At 48.3% G+C, this 25,339-nt stretch overlaps 2 protein-coding genes across 3 annotated transcripts in view; both read left to right on the plus strand.

Annotated features, from left to right (window-relative positions):
• UBXN2A (UBX domain protein 2A) overlaps nt 1–12,008 on the plus strand; it is a 45,630-nt gene extending 33,622 nt beyond the window's left edge. The window contains exon 7 of one of the 2 annotated variants that reach the window (XM_035000672.1): nt 11,726–12,008. In XM_035000672.1, coding sequence (XP_034856563.1) covers nt 11,726–11,975 — 250 coding nt within the window. In that variant the 3' untranslated portion in view covers nt 11,976–12,008. Of the gene's footprint in view, nt 1–5,336; nt 8,644–11,725 lie in introns of those variants that run through there. The other variant, XM_035000673.1, reaches the window with a different exon arrangement.
• On the plus strand, nt 11,951–24,902 carry MFSD2B (major facilitator superfamily domain containing 2B). The gene is made up of 14 exons (XM_035000671.1): nt 11,951–12,096; nt 15,090–15,215; nt 16,331–16,455; nt 17,027–17,150; nt 17,397–17,475; nt 17,558–17,688; nt 19,868–19,958; nt 20,072–20,193; nt 20,638–20,721; nt 21,033–21,113; nt 21,353–21,462; nt 21,830–21,973; nt 22,371–22,547; nt 24,116–24,902. The coding sequence occupies exons 1-14, from the start codon at nt 12,010–12,012 to the stop codon at nt 24,138–24,140; spliced, it is 1,506 nt and encodes a 501-aa protein (XP_034856562.1). The 5' UTR covers nt 11,951–12,009; the 3' UTR covers nt 24,141–24,902.
• Nucleotides 24,903–25,339: the final 437 nt, after the last annotated feature.

A 25,339-nucleotide genomic window follows, 5' to 3' on the forward strand; every position in this document is an offset into this window, starting at 1 on the left:
TAAATCAAGTAACTGATTTATTTATTTATTTTTTAAGATTTTATTTATTTATTTGCCAGAGAGAGACACAGCGAGAGAGGGAACACAAGCAGGGGGAGTGGGAGAGGGAGAAGCAGGCTTCCCGCCGAGCAGGGAGCCCAGTGTGGGACTCGATCCCAGGACCCTGGGATCATGACCGGAGCCGAAGGCAGACACTCAGCAACTGAGCCACCCAGGCGCCCCTCAAGTAACTGATTTAGTAGATTGGGCTATTTGGAAAGACCACAGTCCTGTAAAATCCCTTTCAAATAGCTGCATGCACTTTTATTATATGGTATTAGTTTGATCATTCACAGAGTGTACTGGACTTTTCTCTCCAATATAGCCAGTAGTGTTAGAAATTACGAAGTATCTTTGGTTCCAGACCGTCATTTCTCAAATCCTCCCTAAGAAATTGGTCTACAATGGGGTGCCTGGGTGGCTCAGTCGTTAGGCGTCTGCCTTCGGCTCGGGTCATGATCCCAGGGTCCTGGGATTAAGTCCCACATCGGGCTCCCTGCTCAGCGGGAAGCCTGCTTCTCCCGCTCCTTCTCCCTCTTCCTGCTGCTCCCCCTACTTGTGCTCTCTCTGTCAAATAAATAAATAAAATCTTAAAAAAAAAAATTGGTCTACATATTGCAGCTCATTATCCCAAAGTTTAAATTCCTGAATAACCCATTGTTGATGTTGCCAGCTATAATTCTTTGCATCCTGATTAAGAGTATCAGCAATAAACTCAGGGTCCTCAGATGGAAACTTCATAGTTTTTGGGCTGTTCCTCAAATATTGCAGTGATGTAGTTCATTTCCTCATGTCAGTCATTTTTAAGTGACTTTAAGAGAACTTTATGAAAATGCCACATTGTATAATTGGCTGCATTTAACTCAGTAGCATCTCTGGTTAGTTTAAAACCTCATTCACTTCAGGGGCACCTGCATGGCTCAGTTGGTTAAGCGTCCAAATCTTTTTTTTTTTTTTTTTTTTTTAAGAATTTATTTATTTATTTGACAGAGACACAATGAGAAAGGGAACACAAGCAGGGGGAGTGGGAGAGGGAGAAGCAGGCTTCCCACTGAACAGGGAGCCCTATGAGGGGCTTGATCACAGTACCCTGGGATCATGACCTGAGCCGAAGGCAGATGCTTAACGACTGAGCCACCCAGGTGCCCTAAGCATCCAAATCTTGATTTTGACTCAGGTCATGATCTTGGGTGGTGGGGTTGAGCCCTGCATAGGGCTCTGTGCTCAGTGAGGAGGAGTCTGCTGGAGATTCTGTCTCTTCCTCTCCCTCTGCCCTTCCCCTGCCCCGCTTTTGTCCCCATGCACTCCCTCGCTCGCTCACTCTCTCTAGGGAATAAAAAAAACAAACCCTCATTCACTTCTTTCATCACACTGCAGAATGACCCAGAAATAATCAAATCTCAATTTTCCACCATAAATGATCTGGACCACTGGATTGAGGCCATCATTCTGCTCTGTCCCTGTGCAAGACAGGTGGGCGAGTCCAGACTCAGGAACCCGCCATCCATAGGGGTGCCACTGCTTCTCTGGGCTCAGCTGCCATAGCTTCTTCCTGCTGCTTCTGACTCTGGGGCTCTGGCTAACCTGGCTTGCTGCCCTGTGCAGCCTCCCCAAGCCCTGCGATGGTCACCATCTAGCCTCAGTCCGCAGCAGAGGTGGCCCAGGCTTTGTTTTGTTTTTGTTTTTTTTTTAATTTTTAAGTTTATTTATTTTTTTTTTAGTAATCTCTACACCCAACGCAGGGCTCAAACTCAGTCGCATGCTCTTCTGACATAGCTAACCAGGCACCGCCCTCCACGCTTTGTTTTTAAATTGGAATTTTATTCCAGTTTTTACATTGATATATAATATCCTGAACTAGTTGGGTTTAAGGCTACCATCTTGCTGTTTGTTTTCTCTTTACCCCTTGTCTTTTTATTCTTTTTTTGTTTTTTTTTTAAGGTTTTATTTATTTGACAGAGCACGCTAACACATACAACATGCCGGGGGAGCGGTAGGCAGAGGGAGAGGAAGAAGCGGACTCCCCTCTGAGCAGGGAGCCTGATGCAGGGCTTGATCCCAGGACCCTGGGATCATAACCTGAGCCAAAGACAGATGTTTAACCGACTGAGCCACCCAGGTGCCGTATTCTTTTTTTTTTTTTTTAAGGTTTATTTTATTTTTGAGAGAGTGAGCACAAGTGCAAGGGAGAAAGAGAATCCCAAGCCGACTCCATGCTGATCATGGAGCCCCACACAGGGCTCAAGCTCATGACTCTGAGATCATGACCCTAGCCAAAACCAAGAGTCAGGTTCCCAAATGACTGCACCACCCAGGCACCCCTATTCTTTTTTTTTTTTTAGATTTGTTTATTTATCTGGGATTGGGGGAAGGGGCAAAGGGAGAGACAGTTCTAAGCAGACTCCACGCTGATCGTCAAGTCCCACTCAGGAAACCGAGAGTTGGACACTTAACTGACTGCCATCCAGGCGCCCCTTTTTATTCTTTATTCGTCCTTTTTTGCCTCCTTTTGAGCTTAATGTGTACTTATTATTTTTATCCTCTTACAGCTTTTTAGATTTGCATTTTTTTATTCTCTTAATGGCAACATAGAGATCACAGTATACGTTTAAAAATTTTTACTACAGGGGCGCCTGGGTGGCTCGGTCGTTAAGCATCTGCCTTCGGCTCAGGTCATGAACCATGAACCCAGGGTCCTGGGATCGAGCCCCGCATCAGGCTCCCTGCTCAGCAGGAAGCCTGCTTCTCCCTCTCGCCCTACTTGTGTTCCCTCTCTCGCTGTATCTCTCTCTGTCAAATAAATAAAATCTTTAAAAAGAAATTTTTTTTTTTTTTACTACAGGGGCGCCTGGGTGACCCAGTCTTCAGGCGTCTGCCTTTGGCTCAGGTCATGATCCCAGGGTTCTGGGATCAAACCCTGCATCTGGCTCCCTGCTCGGCAGGAAGCCTGCTTCTCCCTTTCCCACTCCCCCTGCTTGTGTCCCCTTCTCTCGCTGTCTCTCTCTCTCTCTCTGTCAAATGGATAAGTGAAATCTTTTATTATTTATTTATTTATTTATTTATTTTAAGATTTTATTTTTTACTTAAATCGGGCCAAGCGGGGAGCCCGATGCGGGACTCGATCCCAGGACCCTGGGATCATTACCTGAGCCAAAGGCAGACACTTAACAACTGAGCCACCCAGGCGCCCTAAGTGAAATCTTTAAAAAAAAAAAAAGAAATTTTTTATTTTTACTGCATCGTTCCTTTAATCTTTACTGTTTTCTTTTTATATTTATATCATTTGCCATTAGCTTTAGACTTTCGTTATCCCAACTTTTGGTATCCAAATAATACATGAAACTGTGTCCTAGACTTTTTTGGCAACTCACACAGGTTTAATAGAGTGGCAATTAATGAATTTTAGTGAATTGATTGGGAGAATTCTGCTTTTCGTGATATGGCATATTTCATTAATTCTGAATTAAACATTTTTTCACATTTTAGCCTCTGAAATGGAGGTTTATCCTAAAATCCATGGTTGGCTACATGGCAATCATTACATAATTATCTTTGTCTTGGCATCTACCTCAAAGCATGCAGAACAAGTGTCAGCTGAACAAAAAAAATCTGAGACAGTATCTTTTTTATTTTTCTTCTTTATTTTTTTTTAAGATTTATTTATTTGACAGAGACACAGCGAGAGAGGGAACACAAGCAGGGGGAGTGGGAGAGGGACAAGCAGGCTCCCCACTGAGCAGGAAGCCCGATGTGGGTCTCGATCCCAGGACCCTGGGATCATGACCTGAGCTGAAGGCAGACACTTAACGACTGAGCCACCCAGGCGCCCCGAGACAGTATCTTTTTTAAAGAAATTCTTTATCACCAACACACCTGTTAATACAGAGGGCTGGTATTATGTGGAAAAATATGTACCAGGGGCACCTGGGTGGCTCAGTCGGTTAAACATCTGCCTTTGGCTCAGGTTATGATCTCAGCATCCTAGGATCGAGCCCCGCATCAGGCTCCCTGCACAGTGAGAAACCTGCCTCTCCCTCTCCCCCTGCTCATGCTCACTCTCTCTTAAATAAATAAAATTTTTAAAAAAGAAAGAAAAGAGGGGCGCCTGGGTGGCTCAGTTGGTTAAGCAACTGCCTTCGGCTCAGGTCATGATTCTGGAGTCCCAGGATCGAGTCCCACATCGGGCTCCCTGCTCAGCAGGGGGTCTGCTTCTCCCTCTGACCCTTCCCCTCTCATGCTCTCTGTCTCCCATTCTCTCAGATAAATAAATAAAATCTTTAAAAAAAAAAAGAAAGAAAAGAAAAATATGTACCAAATTATGACCGAATCGAAAGTGATTCAAAGGATCTGAGTCTGAACAATGTTCAAGTATTAGGAATGGCTTAACAATATTACTCTAATAGAAGCACATGCTTAATTTGAGAAATATTTACATGAAATTAAGTTAGTTGTGCTTTCAATAAATATAAAAATTCTAAGTGTTAAGAAAATATTTTGTCATAATTTGGATTTTTTTAGCAACACATAAAATGATGTGTCTTAAAAATCAGTGGCATCTTAGTTGTAATGAACTCTGCATGCGTTCTTTCTACATACATACACATATACTTAGGTGAACATAACTTTGAGCTACCTCCAAAATTGCACGTTGTAATGTTGATTTTACGAACTGAAATTCTACTTATACTGAGTTAAGAATTTTCCTAATTGTGTTTGGAACACAGCATGACCTGGTATTTAAGAGATACAGCCTGTATCTGTGTAATATTACTAGTGTGACCATATTTGATCCATTTGGAGTCAGATATAGATATATACAATTTCTGTTATAGGGACTTTCAGATACACACACACACACACACACACTTCAAACAGAAGATACAGTGATCCCTCACTCAGTTCCACTGAACTGTTTCCAAGGAAATCTTAGACTTCGTATAGTTTCCTATGTAAATATTTCAATATAACTCTAAAAGAGATGTACTCTATAAAAATGTAACCATAACATTATATAAGACTGATGAATTACTGAACTCCACCTCTGAAACTATTAATATATATTAAATTTAAAACAAAAAATAAAATGTAACCGTAATACCCTTGTCACACTGAAGATAATTAATAGTGTAGTTCCTTACTATCCAGGGTCAACCTTTAAAAAGCCCAAGTGATCAGTTCTGTCATCATAATTTGACTATTCTATGTATTAACGTAGCTAGATAGGTATCTTCAAGTTATTACCTTACATTAATTCCAGTTTTCATAAAATTATATTAATAGTTTGTGCTGTTTTACAGGATAAGCCACATCAAAGACTTCATCGAAAAATACCAAGGATCTCAAAGAAGTCCTCCCTTTTCCCTGGCCACAGCTCTTCCTTTCCTCAAATTGCTAGATGAAACACTCACATTGGAAGAAGCAGATTTACAGAATGCTGTAGTCATTCAGAGACTCCAAAAAACCGCTGAACCTTTTAGAGAACTTTCATAACATTGATTTTTGATACACTAAGTTTGCAGAGAAATGATGGTTGTAAATGAACATGCAAACCAAAATGAGGGAAAGGAAGTCAGATTCGCTGGACTTTTAGTTCAGGCATTATTTAACTCCCTCCTGATGAGAAGATTTTTAAATAAGTACAAGTTAGGAATGTGAACTCTGACTGGAAACTATATTCAATGCACTTTTTCCAAAAGACTACTCAGAAAGAAAACTATACTTATTTTCAAATACCAGTTATTCAACAATAAGATATATTAAATCGCTGTATCATATAGAATCTTAATGTGGTATAAATTAGCAAATGTATTCACAGCATCATTCATTCAAATATTCCCAACCAGCAGTGGTTTGTTTAGATATTAGCTGTCTCAGATTTTTTAAATAGCAGTATATTAAGAAAATTATACATGACAGGTTAAAAAACATCAATGTAATTATTTTACATTTGAGATACAGTCAGAAGGCTAGAAGGAACTTCTTTCACCACAGCTATGCCTGAACCTCCAAGTGGTCTCCATTTTTATTTTCTAATGGCAATATATACTCATGTTATTTTGGCACAGTATCTAAAATATATTTTAAAGATAAAATTGTGCAGCTTAGTATAATGTCAATATTAATCTGCCTATTCACATTTCGACATTTTCAAGAAGTGTAATTTTTAAAAATTTCTGTCCAGGAACCCGAGTTCATCCCTTATTTTTTCTTTTGAAAATTAGGGATTTGTTTTTAGCTAACATTTTTGAGTAAGCCTTTCATTTGCTACCATTCACTTAGAAACTAATGCTTGTGTTGGCACATTGCTATTAATATTTTTTAAATGCATCACATAAACTATGGTTTTCTATTCCATATATCAGAGTCAACCTGGGTACACATTAAAGGATTATTTGTTACATTCTGATGCCACCAAGGAAGTCATGTTTTGTATCTTAATCTTTTAATTCGAACTGGTTAGACTTCTATATTTCACCGTCAGATTGAATTCCCTTGCCTGAAGATAAGTTTAGGAAGCTTTTTTTTTCCCCCAAATTATTTATTGAATCTTATTTAAAGCAAAATTTACATTGAATGTGCCAAGGAACTAAGTAGCCATACCTATCAGCAGTAATGTTCACAGGGTACTGGGTGTCTGCTGGAAAGAGCAGTTCTCAACCTTTCTGGTCTCAAGAACTTTTGTTTATGTGGGTAATATATATGATATTGAAAATAAAAAATTATAAAATATTCATTAAAAATAATAAGCACATGTTAATGTAAAACATTTTAATGAAAAGCGTTTTCTAAAAAATTTAGTGAGAAAAGTGGCATTCCATTTTTTGCAGCTATCTTTACTGACTTAAAGGAGACAGATGGAATCTCATGTCTGCTTCCACATTCAATCTGTTGTGATATTGCACATCATGTAGCCTCTAGTAAATGCTGCTGTATATTCATGAGAAAAGGGGGGGAAGCAAATAATGTCTTAGTTTGGTTATGAAAATAGTTTGACTTTACGGACCTCTTGAAGGAACCATTCTTACGAAGCACTTTACAATGATTCTCACATCTTAGTGTTAGAATCACTTGGGAAGCATTTCAAAATGTCTATTCCAGGCATCTACCACACACATTCTGATTCATTGTATCTGGGATGGGTCCCAGATCTCTGCATTTGTAGTCTCAAGTGATTTTTAGGCATGTAGTAGAAGAACGTTCAGGGAATCCTGCATTATGCTTGCACCCTAAGAAAATAAACCTGTGTGCTTCACCACAAACAGTGGAAGAAGACTCTCCACTGAAATGGGACTTCTAGACCGTTAAGTTTTATTCTTTATCTCCCACAGTTGGTTCTTAGACTGTTCCCCTTAACTCTTAATTAATCATGATATAAACCTATACTACTCCTCTAAGCACAGCTGAGAGGAGGCTGGAACATTTAAATGAGATTTTCATTAGAAGCTCAGAAATAATAAAAGGGAAATGCACATAACTAGATGACCTGGATTATAAGCTGCATCTTCTGTTGGAGGTCCATATTAAGACTGCTTCCTTTTCTAGCTCCCAGCCTTCCACATGGTAGAAGCCTTTTTATCAGGAAGAGAGGGAGGGCAAAGGAGAACCTTTTCCTTTTGTCACTTACTTTCAGAAATGAACAGGTATATAATAGAAAATACTGTCATTATGTTTACAGCTGTAGTAGAGCCCTCTCTAGTGAAACATAATAGCATTCTTAAATTGAGGGGATGGTAAAAATCAGTGAACGCTTTCAGATATAAAAAGATGATTGTTACTATATTTTTCAAGAGTCTGTAAGAAAATGTTTCCTATAGGCCTATTATGAAGCATTGTATAATTTAATTTGCATAATTATAGTCTGTGATTCTCCATATATTTCTATAAAGGGGCTTCTCGTTGGAAATATTTTTCTTGTACCTATAAAAAGGCCTCCTTTGTGAATTTTCCAGTTTATAATTATTTATCCAGAAGGTACATTGGAGGTTTTCTTGTGTGTACATGTAGAATACACCCCAGTGAGAAGTTCCTATGGAGAAAGACCCATTGTCAGCAATAACTTTCATTTTTTCTAACTGTGAATACCTTCATTAATGTGAATAATATTCTCAGAGGTTTTCAAAATGAGAATCATCTGATAAAACTTTCTACTTTAAAAGTTCAAAATTGTAAAGTTGTTAATTAAATGTGTAGATTATGTAAAACATACTGACTTTAGAAAATATAAATTGAATTTGGCAAGGCAAGGGAAGGCAAACTTGAAAATAATCAAACATTTTAGGTGTAGAATACAATTTGACCTACGTAGTTGTTTCAAAACCCGTCAGTTTTTGAAAAATCATTGTTAAGGCTGATACAAGAAGTACATTTCTAGTTTTACAGATTCTAATTTAATGGTTAAATTACTATGCATTATGCAGGCTGTAAAACTGGTCTTATTTTATATACTTTTCTCATTCAGAACACTTTTCATTACGTTTCATTGTGTTGAAAATACGGTATTATGAATCTGTTTCAGTGCCTTATTTTTAAAGCAAGCTTTTGCTAACGGTTAAAGAACTGTTGTCTTAAGAATGAAATAATTCATTAAAAGGATCTGTGAAATAATCTACAGTTGTTTCTTATACAATAGTTACATCTGGGTTCATTTGTCATTTTTATTTGGCATTGGCAAAGCCATTCAGTTTGAGAATCAACATTTATCAGGTGCCTTCTGTTTGCCAGGTACTTTAATCAGTGTTACTTTCATTTAATCCTCAGAAATGTGAAAATGTGATATTTTTAGTACATTCATCCATCAGTTGATGGACATTTGGGTTTCACTTTGGGTTATAAATAATGTTACTATGAACATTTGTGTTCAAGTTTTTGTGTGAACATGTTCAGAGTAGGTTTTTTAAAAAACCATTTGTGTCCTGAGTTGAACTAGCATGAAGACTCCTTGGTAGGGTTTACTTCTTTGTTCTTTCTCTAAGTACAAACCATTTAATTAAGAAATTGCTCATCACACTAAATCTTCAGATACAAGTGGCTTATTCGATAGACTAATATTTGGCTCTTTGTCATTTGCTTTAAATATTTTTTTCACAGATAATTCATATTCATTGTAGAAAATTGTAAAATGCTCGAATGATCTTTAAATCACCAATTTCACCTTTCAAATAATATAACCACTAATAACATTTTGGTGTACATCCTTTCAGGTATTTTTAAGTGAATCAGTGTTTTGTATTAATTAAAAGGCAGGCTTCTTGGTTATTGTAATGCTATTTTATCTATTGAAGTCTAACGTATTTGTCTTTAAAAATTACATTCAGAACATGGCATCATTTTAACTAGAATAATAGCTGTTAGCAACAAATGCCTTCTTTTTTTTTTTTTTTTTTTTATTCATGAGAGAGAGGCAGAGGGAGAAGCAGGCTCCCAAGGAGCAGGGAGCCCGATGCGGGACTCGATCCCAGGACCCTGAGATCATGACCCGAGCCGAAGGCAGACACTTAACCATCTGAGCCACCCAGGCGCCCCAGCAACAAATGCCTTTTAATTACATTTTTGTGCAGGGGGCAAAAAAAAAAAAGATGCAGGGTTTCTTTTTTTACTTCTTAAAATTTTAAAATTGTGGTAGTATATGCAGCAAAGTACAAATGTTGGGAATGAAGTGCTTCCAGACCTAAAAATGCTATAAAATGATGTATGTGAAAGTAGATTATCCAAAGAAACTTAAGCTTGAGTTTAAGTTTCCAAGGACTTAAACATTTAGCACATGCATTATCTAATTATCCTTCCACTGTTGATAAGGCTGCAATCAAGAAAACAGGAGGTACCCATTTTGTAGGTTAAAGAATTGAGGCATATTTGCAGTGTATACAAATACAATCATTACTTTGTACACCTGAAACTAGTATACTGTTATATGTCAATTATACCTCTATTTAGAAAAAATAATTGAGGCATAGAAAATGATTTAGACTGGGCAGTATATACTTTAGGATTATATTTATCTGTGACAGAAAAGTCTAATAGTGACTTACAAAACAAAATTTTATTTATTTCCATGCAAAAGTCCAGAGGGAAGCAATTCAGAACTGGTAGATCAACTTCGTAAAACTTCAGACTCCTGTGTTGTTCATCTGCCGATACCAGCACTTAACCCAAGGCCACAAGAGAGCTGCTCTAGCACTTAGTCACATCTGCATTCCATCCAATGGGAAGAAGCACACACCTTGCCTTTTAAAAAACACAAAAACAGCTTTATTGGGATATAATTCACACACCTTACCATTTACCCAATTAAAGTGTACAGTTCGGTGACTTTTAGTGTAGACAGGATTGTGCAACCACCACTACAATCTAACTTTAGAATATTTTCATCCTGTGTTCAGCCCTGTACTCATTCTCTACCCAAAGTCCTAGGCAACCACAAATCTAAATTCTGTCTGCAGATTTACCTCTACTGGACATTGCATATAAATGGAATCATACAATATATGGTTTTTGCCTCTTTTCATTTAAGGTTTCCAAAGTTCATCCATGTTCTTTTTATTGTGGAATACTAGTCCATTGTATGGATATACATTTATCCATCAGTTGATGGACATTTGGGTTTCACTTTGGGTTATAAATAATGTTGCTATGAACATTTGTGTTCAAGTGTTTGTGTGAACATGTTTTTTCCTAAGGTATATAGTTAGGAAGAATTGCTGGGTCATAAGGTGATTCCAGGTTTAACTTTCTGAAGAGGCAGAGTTCCATAGTGCCTCCGCTGGTTAACATGTCCACTAGGAAGGTGTGACTTCTCCACACCCTCCCCAGTGCTTGTTCCTGTTGGCCATTTTAATCCTAGGCGTCCAGTGGTGTATTTTGTAATTTTGTATTAATGACATAAGCATCTTTTCATGTGCTCATTGTCTGTCTTTGGAGAAATTACCTATAGAAATCCTTTGCCCATTTTTAAATTGGGTTGTCTTTTATTGTTGAGTTGAAGGAGTTCTTTATAATATATTCCAGTACCATTCTTTAAGATTTGCAGATAATTCTCCCATTTGGTGGGTCATCTTTTCACTTGTTGGGTGGTTTGCAACACAAAATTGTTCGTTTAGCTAGTCCAACTTGTGTCATAAGAAACAGTTGTCTAACCCTAGGTTATGAAGATTTGCTCCTGTTTTCTTTTTTTAAAGATTTTTTTTTTTTTAATTTATTTGACAGACACAGCGAGAAAGGGAACACAAGCAGGGGGAGGGGTGGAGGGAGAAACAGACTCCCCACTGAGCAGAGAGCCCGACGTGGGGCTCAATCCCAGGACTCTGGGATCGTGACCTGAGCCGAAGGCAGATGCTTAACGACTGAGCCACCCAGGCGCCCCTTTGAGATGTTTTATAGTAGATGTTTTATCGTTTTAGCCTTTACACTTAGGTCTTTGGTGCATTTTCGGTTACTTTTTGTGTGCGATGTGACCCCTTCCCTTTGAAAGACTTTCCTGGCAAACTGCAGGTACGCTGCTCTGCTCTCATTCACCGGCTGAACTGAGTTACGTGGCTACACCCATCTCATCTGCGAGAGGCTGGGCAATGTGTGTTTCAGGCATCTTGTATCAAATGTAGGTTGTGAACCTGTTCAGCCATAGTCTAAGCAAGTCAATTCCATTGCTTCGTTTTTCAAATAAATGGATCTGGCGGTTTTTCACCTGCAGGGTGCTCAGCGCGAACCGGCGCTGGCTCTCACTCCCTCGGGGACCTGCCCCCAGGACAGAAGTCCCAAGGGACTTAACGGCCTTTACCCTCCAGCCCCACCCCCCGGCGAGTTCGGGCTCTTGGGGGAAATGGAACAGCGCCCTTCGCGGCTCCCCGCCGTGGCCCGCGGCCCGCCCCTCGCCGCGCCGCGCCCACTCGGCCCCCGGAGCCGCCCTCCCCGCGGAAGCCGGGGCGCAGGCCGGGCGATAACGCCGCAGGGCCGCGGGCGGAGCTGCCGTGCGCCATGGCCGCGTCCCCCGGAGCGCCCCGGGCCCCCGTGGACGAGGCGCCGCCGCCCCAGCCGGAAGCGCGCACCTCGGAGCGCAGCTCGGTGAGCTCAGGGCGAGGGCGAGCGGGGAGCCGGGGCTGCGCGAGGGACGCGGCGGGAAGGTGCGCGGGCCCCAGCCTTCAGGCTTCCGAGACCCCCCTAGTGGACTTGGACGGTTGAGAGCCGAGAGGCCGAGATACTCGGGAGCCCCAGAGAGAACAGGATGGGAAACTGAGTCCTAGACAAGTGGAGTAACTTGTTGCATTGATTCAGCGAGGCTGGCAGGACCAGCGCCAGTCTCTGGGTTTCTGATTCCCAAATTAGGGCTCTTGCCCGCCAACAGTCCAGGTCTTCCCAGAGCTCTCCGGCACCCTGGGCAGGTGGGACTTCCCGGGGGGGGGGGGGGCGGGGGGCGGGGTCTGCCTCCCCTCCCCAGTCTCCCGGCGCGTGGTGTGGGCGCAGGCAGCCCCGCACAGCCTGGCGCCGGGCTTCTCCTGCAGACTGCCCCCAGAGATGACTTCCTGGCAAGCAGGCCCCCCAGTGAGGGTGGAGGGCAGGTGGGAAGCCAGCGTGTCCTCCGGCCTTCCTCATCCCCTGCGTGGATGGGGCCGGCGCAGGCCGGCCAGGGTGGCTGTATGCGAGAGAGGGGGTAGGACCGCTGAGCTTTGTGCTGAACAAAGACCCATCGCTTGCTCCCTGCTCAACGCATCCATTGTCTGTGGCTTCACTTCAGCACCTGGATTCCCTTTGTCGACTCAGAGCTTCCTGTCAGACACCTCAGAGCAAAGGCTTGTGGCCCCCAAGAAAGAAAGTGAGATAGGGAGGCCCCCTGGGGACTCTCGTTTCCCAGGGAAATTTAGAAATTCAGGGGGAGATGAATGGCAAGAGGGAAAACTGACGTTGCGAAAGAAGTGCCAGCATTGATTCTCATAAGGACCTCTGCGGTCTATTTTCCACCCCGCTTTACGTGTGAGGAACCGAAGCGCAGGCCCGGTGCCGTACCTTGCCCTGCATCACACGGCTAGAAGTGGCCGACAGAATTTGAATCCAAGTTAGTCCAGCGCTAAAACTGGTGCTCAGTTAACTGTGAAAGGCTTATGATTTAAGTAGGTGAAACTGCCATCCGCAAGGCTCAGTAGTTTCAGCCGGAATTTCTCGATCTTTCAAGTGACTTCTCTGTGCCAGAAGCTCACTAGGCGCGTTTAGGGGGAAACAAGAGGCACATGGGGTGGGGTGGCGCTATCATGTTGGATTCTGCCTCTTATTAACAATTTCTGGAAATTGAAATAATGTTCACACAAACGTCAGAAAAGGAGATGACATCCTGCCTTGTGTGTGGTTTTCTTCTGCGGGTAGGAAGAGTGTGCAAAGGATATGATAAACCCTTATCTGGCAAGAACTTCCCTTTAGAAGGGCCCATTTGGGGTGTCCTGCAAGATACTAAAATGGGTGAAGTCATAGTCCTCTCCACTCCCCCTCTCATCCCCAAGCAAAGGGGGGGGGGGGGAGGAAGGATTCCCAGCATCTTTTGAAGAAACAGCCTTTTACCTAGTGTCTTCATGACATTTATTTCTTCAACAAATACATATTGAGTATCTACTATATACCACACATGGTTCTAGGTACTGGGGACATGGTGGTGAATAAAAATTATAGCACATGCTCTCAGAGAGTTTACATTCTCGTGGGGAGAGGCAGGAAATAAATGAGAATATATCAGGTATTAGGTACACTAGAGAGAGTCAGGTAGTCAGGGAAGGCCTCTGTGAGGAGATGACATTCAGGCTCGAAAGGCGTCAGCTCTGCAAAGACTCAGAGGAAGAGCCTTCTAGACAGAAGGAACAGGAAGTGCAAAGGCCCTGAGGCAGCAACGGGCATGGTCATTTTGAGGCACAGCAAGGAAGCTACCAAGGTTGAGGAGAGCAATCCAAAGTGAGGTGGGAAGGACGTGGGGGTTGATAGGGTGGGCTCCTGTAGGCTATATGGGAAGGACTTGGAATCATATTCAAACTGCAGTGGCAAGCTGTTGGGAGAGTTTTAAGCAGAGATGAGACACAATCAAATTTATGTTATGAAAAGATCACCTTGGCTGCTGGATAGAAAGTAGACAGTGGGGAATGAGAGCAGAAGCTGGGAAGCCACTTAGGGGACTACTGATAGATTTGGTGGGGAAATTGGGAAAGAGAAATCAAGGACTCCTAGGTTTGTGGTCCGAGCTGCTGAGTGGACATTGGACATGGGGGCCATTTAATGCACTAGGGACAATAGGGTTAGGAGTTGATTTAGACAGTGGATGGAAATCAGGAGCTGTGTTTTGACCATGCTAAGCTGAAATGCCTGTTAGGCAACCATGTGGGTCTGTGAGTAGGCAGTCGAATATTCCAGTCTGGAGTTCACTGGATAGCTTAGGGCTTATGAGATATATACCTATCTCCATGCACACACACACATGCACGCGTGTGCACACACACACACACATTTGGAGTCATGAACTTTATTTCAGTGGTGGGCTAGTATACAGTCTCTCCAAAAAAATAAAGCAACTCTGATTTATAGTGTTTGCTGATTCCTGTGGTATAAATTCACCACAGCTGATTTCAGGCTGTCAGTGGTTCGAGGACTGGCCAAAGTCCTGAACAGTTAACAATCAGCTCCTGGAGCAAATAACACTCAGCTTCATTTTCTCATCAAGACAACTCTTGAAATTGGCAGGAATATTCTGTTTGACACAGGAGGCTTCGAGAAATACAGTGCTTTATTCAGTTCACTCTGACTTGCTGACTCAGAGAACAAAACAGACTGCAGGAGGAAGCACTAAGAGGGAAATAGGAAGAACTTGTCCCGTGGGATGTGGGATCTTTGAGAGGTCATGGCTTAGGATTAATTTTTCCCTTTTGTCTCACTTCCCTTTAAGATGATTTAGGACAAATGAGGACTAAGAGGTTACTGGAAAAGACCTCAAGGGACCTCAGGATGCTTACGGAGGCTCAGGAGGATGTGGGGAACTGTTGTGTATGGGTGCAGGCGGGGGGCTTAGCTCCTGTGTCTCCCCTCAGGACAGCAGAGCCGGTCGACTCTCATTCTGTACCAAGGTATGCTATGGCATTGGTGGGATCCCCAACCAGGTGGCCTCCAGCGCCACAGCCTTTTACCTGCAACTCTTCCTGCTTGATGTGGCCCAGGTGAGTGTGGGAAGCAGCCCAGGGCCCCCTGTTCCCATGGTCCTTGGTACCCAGTTCTCCCTCCCCAACCTGTACTTCACTGGATAGATGGCACTTCTGTCCCCAGACTGACAGTAAGCCAAATGCCTTTGAGGGCAACCCCCTTAAGGATGTTTACTGTAGGCTGTTTATGAGAAAAATGGGGAAACAATATGAATGCCCAACAATATAGAAGTAGTTGGATAATAAATTGTGCAATATCCACATAATGGACGATTGTGTAGTCATTCAAAAGAACGAGCTAGATCTATACCAGTGGACTTGGAGGGATTTCCATGATGCACTGTCAAGTGAGAGAAGTTGCTTTTAGAGACGAGTATACAGATTGATCCCATTTTACCAAAATAAAGACATGCCCCATATATGTAGGTACATGCGTATGTGTAAATATGGGATTCTACACGATTAAAATACAAGCATGAAGAAAATAAATTACAGAAGGATATACACAGGCTGTTACTGTTGCCTGTGGCAGGGGATGGTGGAGGAGAGAGGGTAAGCAGAAAAAAAGATTTCTCGTATAGTACCCACGATTTTGTTAAATGACACTGATATGATCTCATTTATGTAAAATTATAAATTATGAATGCACATAAATAAATGCCTGAAAAGGTGATCACCAAAATGCTCTGGCACTTTGTCTCAGGATGAGGGGATTTCACATGAGCTTTGCTCAATATTTTTCTGTACCGTTTGAATGTTTTTATAATGAGTGCGTCATTTATGTAATCAGAAAAATTAATAAAACATTGTCATTGTGAAACGGAAAGTCTACCTCTGTCCCCCTTCTTGCACAGATGAGGGTGCCCAAGCCTTCTCCAAAAGCGACTGGGCAGGAATGGTCACGGGAACGTGCCAGCATGTGGCTGTCAGCCCTCCCCTGCCCCTCTCTTCCCTAGCTCAGGTGTGCCCCAGAGCCTTCTGGATTTGTGTCCTGGGAAGGAGACCCCATAGACCTTTACACGGCGGCTCTGCCCCCTGCCAGGTTCCCAGCGCTTTCTCCTGGCAGGTGGGCAGGCCCAGACACCCTCTCTGACTCCGCCAGGCCTCAACCATCCTCCACCTGTGCTTTTCAGGTCCCTGCTGCCCAGGTGTCCCTTGTCCTGTTTGGAGGGAAGGTGTCTGGGGCAGCTGCCGACCCTGTGGCTGGGTACTTCATCAACAGAAGCAGGAGGACAGGGTCTGGACACCTCATGCCCTGGTGAGCAGCCCCATAGTCCTCAGGGTCCTGGCTTCCAACCCTGGCCTGAGGCCACTGTTTGTCACAGCCCTGATTCTTAGTGGAAACCCCTGTACACCGAGAAGACAAGACGGTAATAGGTGATGTCGTGGGACTAGGTCAGGCTGAGCCATGCAGGAGTTCAGAGACATTCTTGGGGGCTCTCCGTCACCGGGAGGCACAGGGCTGGACAAAGCCTCCTAGGCTCCCAGGCCTGATCCAGGGGTCTGTGTGTGGCCAGGGTGGGCTGGAGGTCTTGGAAGTCCTCACAAAGGAGAGAGGACTCGCTGATGCTCATGGGTCCTGGATACAGGGAATGGCAACGCCAACCCCCAGGTGCCCCCGAGTTCTGCAGTGAATGGCCCCACACCCCAGGCTACCAACCCATCCATCAGCCACCCCTCCCTCTCCTCCTCCATGGTGAGCACCCTGGCAGCCCCAGCCCAGGGCTCCTGCTGGGGGCAGAGGACTTAGGCCCAGAAGGGTGTGGTTGTTTCGGGTTTGCCCTTCGTGTCCCCCGTCCTGGTGCTCCACGCCCGCTCTGCTTCCACAGGGTGCTGGGCTGCACGCCCTTCATCACCGTGGCCTACTTCCTCCTGTGGTTCCTGCCCCCCTTCACCAGCCTGCGGGGCCTCTGGTACACGAGCTTCTACTGCCTGTTCCAGGCCCTGGCCACGGTAAGCCGGTGCTCCCACCCCCACCCCCGAGCCGGGGCTTGGACTCCTAGAACCCCATAGCCGGCCAGTGGCCACTGTAAAGGGTGTGCAGAGGGGAGAGGGTAGGTGGCCCCGAGGGACCCGCTGCCCGGCCCTGCTCACCCCTCTGGCCTTGGGGGCATCAGCCAGGACGGGCCAGCCTGGGGCGGCGGGGCTGGGACTGGGGGCCGAGGGGGCCAGCCTGAGCCGGGGCCCGGGCGTCCGCAGTTCTTCCAGGTGCCCTACGCGGCGCTCACCATGCTCCTGAGCCCCTGCCCGAGGGAGCGGGACTCGGCCACGGCGTACCGTGAGTGCGGGCGTGCGGGCGGGCGGGACGCCGCGGCCCCCGGGCCCGCCAGCGCCCGTCACCCGGCGCCGCTCTGTCGCAGGGATGACCCTGGAGATGGCGGGGACGCTGATGGGAGCCGCCGTCCACGGGCTCATCGTGGCGGGCGCCCACGGGCCGCACAGGTGCGGGGACGCGGCGCTCGCCGGGCCGCTCGCCGTCTCCCCCGACGCGGTGAGTGCCCCCGCGGCCCGGCCTCTCGGGCGTCGCTCGCCTTCTCCCTCCCGCTCCTCCAGCCGCCCACCCCCCACCCCCCGCGCGTCCTCCGTCCCGCCGACCCCGCTTCTCCGCCCGGGCGCCTTCTCAGCGGGAAGCAACAGATCGCAGAGCAGCAGGCGGGGAGAGGGGTGGGGAAGGGCCACGGGCAGAGGCAGGGGCCGGGGAGAGGGTCCGGCGTCCCTGCGGCGCGCTGGGGAACGCCCCCCCTGTGGCCCGTCGCACGCCGGCCTCACCCCCGGTGTGCACGCACGAGGGAAACCTGGAAGCAGTCCCCCTTCCTCTCCCGGCAAACCAGATCTCCCTTCCGCAGCTAAGGGACGTGCATCTGTGTTATCCGTCCAGTTCAGCCCTTTTCCGCTTAAGCAAAGGGTGGCACTGTCCGCCAGAACCCCAGGTGCCAACACTTACTCCTCCCTCGCCAGCCATTACCCCCCCCCCAACCCATTACCAAAGCCGATGCCCGTGTTGGGCCCCAGATCTTCTGGACCTCGCAGCCCCAACATCTCCCGGTCACCCCAGCACCGCATCAGCCTCCCAGCCAGGCGGGTGACTCTGTAAACGAGTTCCAACATGGCTGGGCCTCACCTTCAGGACCCAGCCCAGGCTGCCCCTCCGCAGCTCCGGCGCGGGGCCTCTCCTCGGTGTTCTCTGCATCATTCTTCTTTGCTCATTTAAAAAATAGTTCAGATTTATTAAAAAAAAGATACCGCTGTGGTCCTCCAAGTGTGCTCTCTGGGCAACAGCCGCAGCAGAGCCGCTTCACGCGGAAACTTGTTAGCAAGGCCAACTCGGGCCCCACCCGCAACTGGTGCTTTACAAATTTGGGGAGGGGGCCAGCCGTCTATATTTGAACAAGGCCTCCAGGGGATTCTGCCCCCTCCCCACCAGCGTTTGAGAATCAATGGTGTGAGACTAATACCACATCATGTCCCAGCACGCGCACAGTGAAGTCCTGTGTATCCATCCCCAGACCCATCTGCAAGGCCATCTTCTAATCCTTCCGCAGACCCATTCTGCCCATGTGCGGTGCGAAACGGAAACACAGGGCTCTAGAGAGAGCAGGGAAGCCAGTCTGTCCTCCCCATGGCCCACTGCCCTAACCAAGGGATCTCTTGGGTCGAGGTGCATGAGTGGCCCCACCCAGGCGCCCTCAGACCCATCATGGCTGCCGGCCTAGGGCCAGGAGGTTGTGGCCCTGCCCCTCCCAGATGGACTCTACCATGTACGCCCAGGCCCCCACTCAGGTCTCCAAAGGTCACTCTCTAGGTGGGGGTGACAGTGGCCTTGGGTTGGCCTGGCCTGAAGTGCAAAGGAATGGGCAGCAGGAGGCTGAGAACTCCACCCCTAGAGGTGGAGCCTCGTGTGGGCCAAGGCACAAAGCCTCCGGTAGCTCAGGCTGTGTTGTCCCCTTGGCTTCACTTACAAAACACAGATTCATAGTTAAAATGATGAAGCATAACTGAAGACAGTGAGAGCAAAGCATTAACGCCTACCACAGCTCCCTCCTGAATGTGGGGTCCTGTGCAATTGTGCGGAGCCCACCCAGGTGAGGCCCCGTCCACCTCCTCCTTTCTTTCCCTCCCCAGAGACAACCTCAGTCTGAGCAGGTGACTTACTCCCATGCATGTCTTTACATGGATTTTATTAGTCATATATCTTCCCCTGGATGACAGGTAGCACCTTTTCTGTGTTCGCCCTTTATCTGGGTCCTCGTGCCTCCCGCTCTGCTGTAGCCGTCTGCTCGTGAGTCTGTCTTCCACACTCGAAGCCCCTCACTGGGGATGGACAGGAGTCACGTATGCACCCCTGTAACCTCAGGGTCTAGCATGCAGAAGTGCCACCAATGAATGTTTGCCTTAAAAAAATGAGAGAGAAAGAGAGAGGGGAGGGGCTCCGACCGCTGGTGGCATGGATGCCCTCCTGGTCATGCAGGACACACAGGGGCAGCAGAAGGGCCATTCTGGGCCCAGAGATCTCCATCTCCTGCTCTGCTGATTGGGAGGAGAGGCACCCAGCATCCTTGGACTTGGGCTGAGGGTCCCTCTGCCCTATTGGGAAGTACTCCTGCCCTGGGTGTCCCCACTTCCGTAGGTTGGAGACATCACCTCCACCCCAGTTCTGTCCTGTCCCACAGACTCGTCTCTACTCCATTGCAGCCGCCGTGCTTGCTCTGACTTACCCCGTGTGCACCAGTTTGCTCTGCCTCGGGGTGAAGGAGCGACCAGGTAAGGGGGTACAGTCAGAGTGTGGGAAGCCGAAGCTGGGACAGGATCTCTCTTGGGCCTGGGTTTTGGTTTTGAACTCTGCCAAGCCTGAGTGTTACTTTCCCGTGTTGCAGACTCCTCTTACCCAGCCTCAGGCCAAGGCCTGAGCTTCCTGGCTGGGCTGGGCCTCACTGTCCGGCACCCGCCCTACCTGAAGCTGGGGATCTCCTTCCTGTTCATCTCAGCAGCCATTCAGGTACCTCTAGGCCTTGGCTCTGGCCATACTGACCCTGTGTAGGTTCAGGTTCCGCCTCTCGGCTCCACCAACCAGAGTTAGGCTTAAATAGAGAGAAATGGTGGCTGGCATGGGTTCCAGAGAGTCTGGTGCAGGGAAGAGAGAGACCTACATAGAGCTTGTGGGACCAGGAAGGGTCAAGGCCTAGACACTAGGCAGCTGACAAAATCTGGGTAGTAAGGTCCACCAGCTGGGAAAGGGGGAGGAAGGACTAGGAATGGTATTTATACCTGTTTCGGGGCTGAGTGTCCTTTGGGGGGGAGGGGACTGCATGATGCATGATGATGGCAGCAACTGGTGTTTGAGGTCCCAAAGAAGAGGCCAGACGTGCGACCTAGGCCTTGCCCTTGACTTCTGAGTTCCTGCCATTCCCGATACATGCCCACTTCCTGGTGGCCTCCTCAGGTGGAGCAGAGCTACCTGGTCCTGTTCTGTACACATGCGTCCCGGCTCCATGATCACGTCCAGAGCGTGGTGCTAACCATCCTGGTGAGTGGTCCTGGGGTGGTGGAGACAGGCTCCCTCGGCGACCTGAGTTGGGGACCTGTGTGGTTCTTGACAAGACATGTGTAGCCAGAATTCCGGTCAACATTCTGGACTCCTCTGTGATCTTAGTCACCTGCACTCCAGCGGAGGTGGGATCGAGGCTGGGGTCATGAAGTTCATAGCCACTGGTTCCAACCAGGGCGCAAAGTCAAGGTCGAGCATCCCACGTAAAAGCCAAGGCTTCTGGAACCTGGGTGGATTCAGGCATTGGCAGCACAGCCCCCGCCGGCTGGGATGATTCTGTCTGTTCATAGGTCTCGGCTGTGCTGAGCACCCCGCTGTGGGAGTGGGTCCTACAGCGATTTGGGAAGAAGATATCAGCCTTCGGGATCTGTGTGAGTGAGGCAAGAAGCAAGGCCCGGGGGGAGGCTGCAGGGAAGGTGGCAGGGTCAGGGAGGTGACCTTGGAGCCTGAGCCTCCTGGGGGCTGGCAGGACTGATCTGTACTTGCCTGTGTCTTCAGGCCCTAGCAAAGGACCAGGTGCAGGGGTTATAAGTAAAGACCGGTGAGTGTGGGAATGAACGAGCAAGTCAGGGGCAGGTGGAAGGATCAGCTGGTGCATCTGTCTCCGCAGGTGATGGTGCCTTTTGCAATCCTGTTGGCCGCTGTACCCACAGCACCTGTGGCGTATGTGGTGGCCTTTGTGTCTGGCGTGAGCATTGCTGTGTCCTTGCTGCTGCCCTGGTAGGCTGGGTGAGGGGAAAGGGATGTGGAGCTTCATGTCCCTCCTAATGGGTGTGCCCTCTTTCACATCCACCTGTTGTCCCAGGCCCCTTGTGCCCAGCCTGTGCTGGGGACTGGCTGTCCCACCTGCAGGAGATGGAGGCCACCAGCTCCGTCCGTGGAGCGCTCCTGGAAGGGCACCAGATGGCAGGAATGGTGGGCAGCTGTGTTGGGGGAAGGGGCTATCGCCGGGCTCTCGCCAGCCAGTGCTGGTCCTGGGCAGCAGGAACCCAAGGATGACTCTGACTTGCTCTCTGTCCCCAGAGAGCTCTCAGGCTGGTGGCTGTCAAGGGGATAAAAGGGATAATTCTGCAGCCCTCTCCCCCAGGTCCATGCTTCCAGATGTGGTGGATGCCTTCCAGCAGCAGCACCAGCATGGCCCAGGCCTGGAGACCATCTTCTACTCATCCTATGTCTTCTTCACCAAGCTTTCTGGCGCAGGCGCCCTGGGCATCTCCACTCTCAGTCTGGAGTGAGTCCCAGGGTTGGGCTGTTCTTGAGGCACAAGCAACGAGTGGGGTGGGAAGAAGAGGGCAGAGTTCGCCACCCTAGTGGGCCGGGGGCCACCCACTCGTCTGCTCTTTAGAGAGTATAGGGCAACACCTGCCCCAGCTTTCTCCACGCACGTGACTGAGAGGGGCCTTTCTTAGGGGCTGTAACCCTCCTGAAGCCCCAGCTCCCCACATTCTCAGTTCTGTCGGAGCTCCCTGGCCAGCCCATTCCCTCAACTCTCTCTTCCACCATGGTTAAGCTGATCTGGCCGGGAAATGACTCCTACTTTCAGGGCAGTGTGGGGGTGGGGTATCAGGGACCCCTCCTGCCAGGCCCGGTGGGATCTCAGCTGCATGCGTGGGATGCTCTTTCTCCAGGTTTGCGGGCTATGAGGCAGGAGCCTGCAAGCAGGCGGAGCAGGTGGTGGTGACCCTCAAGGTCCTCATTGGGGCCGTGCCCACCTTCATGATCCTCACCGGTCTGTGCATCCTCATGGTTGGCCCCACTCCAAAGGTGCCCAGCCAGGACCCTTCCCGCCGGCAGAGCCTTCAGAGGTAGGCACCCCGTGCACACGGGTACACACAGCAGGGTACCAACACCCAGGGATGCACAAACGTGCCCTGGTGTGAGACTGACTAACGGGTCCGCAGTTGTCCCTGAGGCATTTACGCAGTCGAACGCTCCTGCCTCTGCAGACTCTTCCCACAGACTCATCACTCTTCAGTGATGGCATATGTTCCTGGGTTTTTTCTTTTTTTTAAAGATTTATTTAGTTATTTTTGAGAGAGAGTGAGTGAGAGCCTGAGTTGTGGCGGGGGGGAGCAGAGGGAGAGGAAGAGAAGCAGACTCCCCACAGAGCACGGAACCCAACAAGGGGCTTGATCTTATGACCCTGAGATCATGACCTGAGCCGAAACTGACTGAGCCACCTGGGTGCCCCTGCTCCTGGATTTTCGTTCTTTTTTTTTAAGATTTTATTTATTTATTTGTCAGAGAGAGAGCGCACACATAAGCAGGGGGAGTGGGAGAGGGAGAAGCAGACTCCGCGCTGAGCAGGGAGCCCGATGCGGGGCTCGATCCCAGGACCCCGGGATCATGACCTGAGCCGAAGGCAGACGCTTAACGACTGAGCCACCCAGGTGCCCCCTCCTGGATTTTCTTCAGCTGCTCTGCACGTCCCTTCTTAGTCTCCCCTCCTTGATTATCCGTTGGCTGTGGTATGGAAGGGCTCCCTCCTTGGCACTGCTCCCTTTGCTCTCCATAATGCCAGGCACCTCGTCCACTTGCTTGATCTTGAGCCCCTCTTGTGCCTCGTGACTCCTAAAGCTGCCCCTACCCCCTGGACTTCCTTCAAGTTCCGGATCCATGTGTTTGGCTCTCACTGGCACGTCTCCACCCGATGTCCCACAAGCATGGAGTCACTTTCAAAGAGCCCCGAACTACTGAACTCATCTTCTTTCCCTGTGGGCCTTCTGTGATGGCGCCATCCTCCCTCCTGGGAGCCGAAAGCTGGGGCTTCTACTCTTTCCCCCACAGGCTGTGCTGAGCCGTACCCTGAACCTTGTTCTCCCGGCTTCCAGGGCACTGATCCCGCTGCACAGGGCTGAGAGGCCCACCGGCTGGCTTGCCCAGTGGACTGTGGGGATCTTGGAGCTGGGGCTGGGTTTTATTCGTTTCTGCGTGCCCAGCCCAGCACGGACGGAGGCCAAGGCCACGCTGGCGCCACAGTGTCAGGACGTCTGGGCCGGCAGCTTTCACAAGCATGTGGCTGCCTGTTTGGAGATGCTCACACACCCACCAATACCAGCACACGGCCACACAGAGGAACACACGGGATTGGCAGGAAGTGACACTGTCATCGGCCCCTCGTTCTCGGTGTGGGTGGCTCAGACTCTGGCCCAGGAACACTGAGGTCACACGCACACTCGGAGTGACACGCAGATGGGGAATTGCTGGATGGACTTGGCGAAAAAACAGGGGCTGTAGCTTTATTCTAGGGGTGGCGGAGGGAGGCGCTGCTAGGGAGGCGGGGAGCTGCCCCTGCCACGTCCATAGGGGTCCATGTTCTGACACCATCCCCCTCCGCCCTCATCTGTCTCTTTGGTTTCTTTCCCTTTTGCAGGAGGACCAGCTACAGCCTCGCTTGAGGGCTGACCTTGTGTGGCCTGGAACAGCAGGGGCCGCCTTCTTCCGGGCCCGGAGTCCCTCTTTCTTCTCAGTCCTTAGCGCACCGACTTCGAAGGTTACACGTGACCTGTCTCTTCCCCTGGGATATGGAGTCTTCGGGGACACCTCCTGAAGGGACTGGCCTGGGCTCCAGGACCCTCGCCTGCCACTTCTTGCTTGTTGAGCACAGACCAGGTCAGATAGGCCTGTGTCCCAGACCACCCAGCTCCAGGTAACCATGACCTAGAAAGCATCCCAAGAGCAACTATTCCTGGGAAAAGGAAGCCCCACAACTTGCTCACCCGATAGGACAGACGCACAGACTTCTTGCTCTTCCTGATGCTCTAGTGGACATCCGAGAGGCTGACAGACACCACATGAATGGGCAGAGTGGGGACAGATGGACATGCTGGGGATGACATCAGGAGAGACACAGAGGCACTGAGACCAACAGACCCCAGAGGGAGCAAATGGGGACAGCAGGCGGGGAGGAGACTGAGCTGGACACGAGAGGCATTTCTCAAGGCTTTGGGCTTGTTCAGATAAGCCGGCAACAGTTTCTGGAATCAGACACAGGCTGATATTGAGGTACCAAACATCAATCATTTTTAGGAACAAAAGTTATTTTTGTGGAAATACTCTTCTGAAATTGTATCTTACAAAGGCACAGGGACCACAGTTTTCTAAAGGCTGTATCTTTGGGGAAGAAAGATCCACTGAGGTTTATTTAAAAAAAAAAAAAATTATATATATATATATATATATATAAAAGGCTTTATCTTCTACTGAGTCTGTAAAATATGACTGTGGCCATCCCTCTCATCCCACCTCCTGGGTAACCACCGCCCAAGAAGGGAAGGGGGAGGGTGCCTGATATCACTGCACCTGGCTATGTCTCCCTAAACACATACTCTGACCCTGCATTTCCTCAGACCAGAGATGGCCATGTGGGAGGTGGGTTCCTTCTTTCCTTTGGAAGAGATAAGAAGTGGAGACTCTCGAGTAGCCCAGGGCAGCAGGCCGCAGTGGGATGCGGAGGGGTTGGGGAACCCGTGAGAGTTCTGATGCCCCAGCAACTTCTAGAGAGTACGAGACACCTCAAGAGATGACCAGGAGGTGCAGACGTGGCCCTTGCCTCTGTCCCCTCCATGGGGTCAGCTTTCCGGAGCCCCCGCCCAGG

The sequence above is a fragment of the Mirounga leonina genome, unplaced genomic scaffold (assembly GCF_011800145.1).
Source record: "Mirounga leonina isolate KUSES-001 unplaced genomic scaffold, KU_Mleo_1.0 Mir_125, whole genome shotgun sequence".
In the NCBI taxonomy this organism is placed as follows: Eukaryota; Metazoa; Chordata; class Mammalia; order Carnivora; family Phocidae; genus Mirounga; species Mirounga leonina.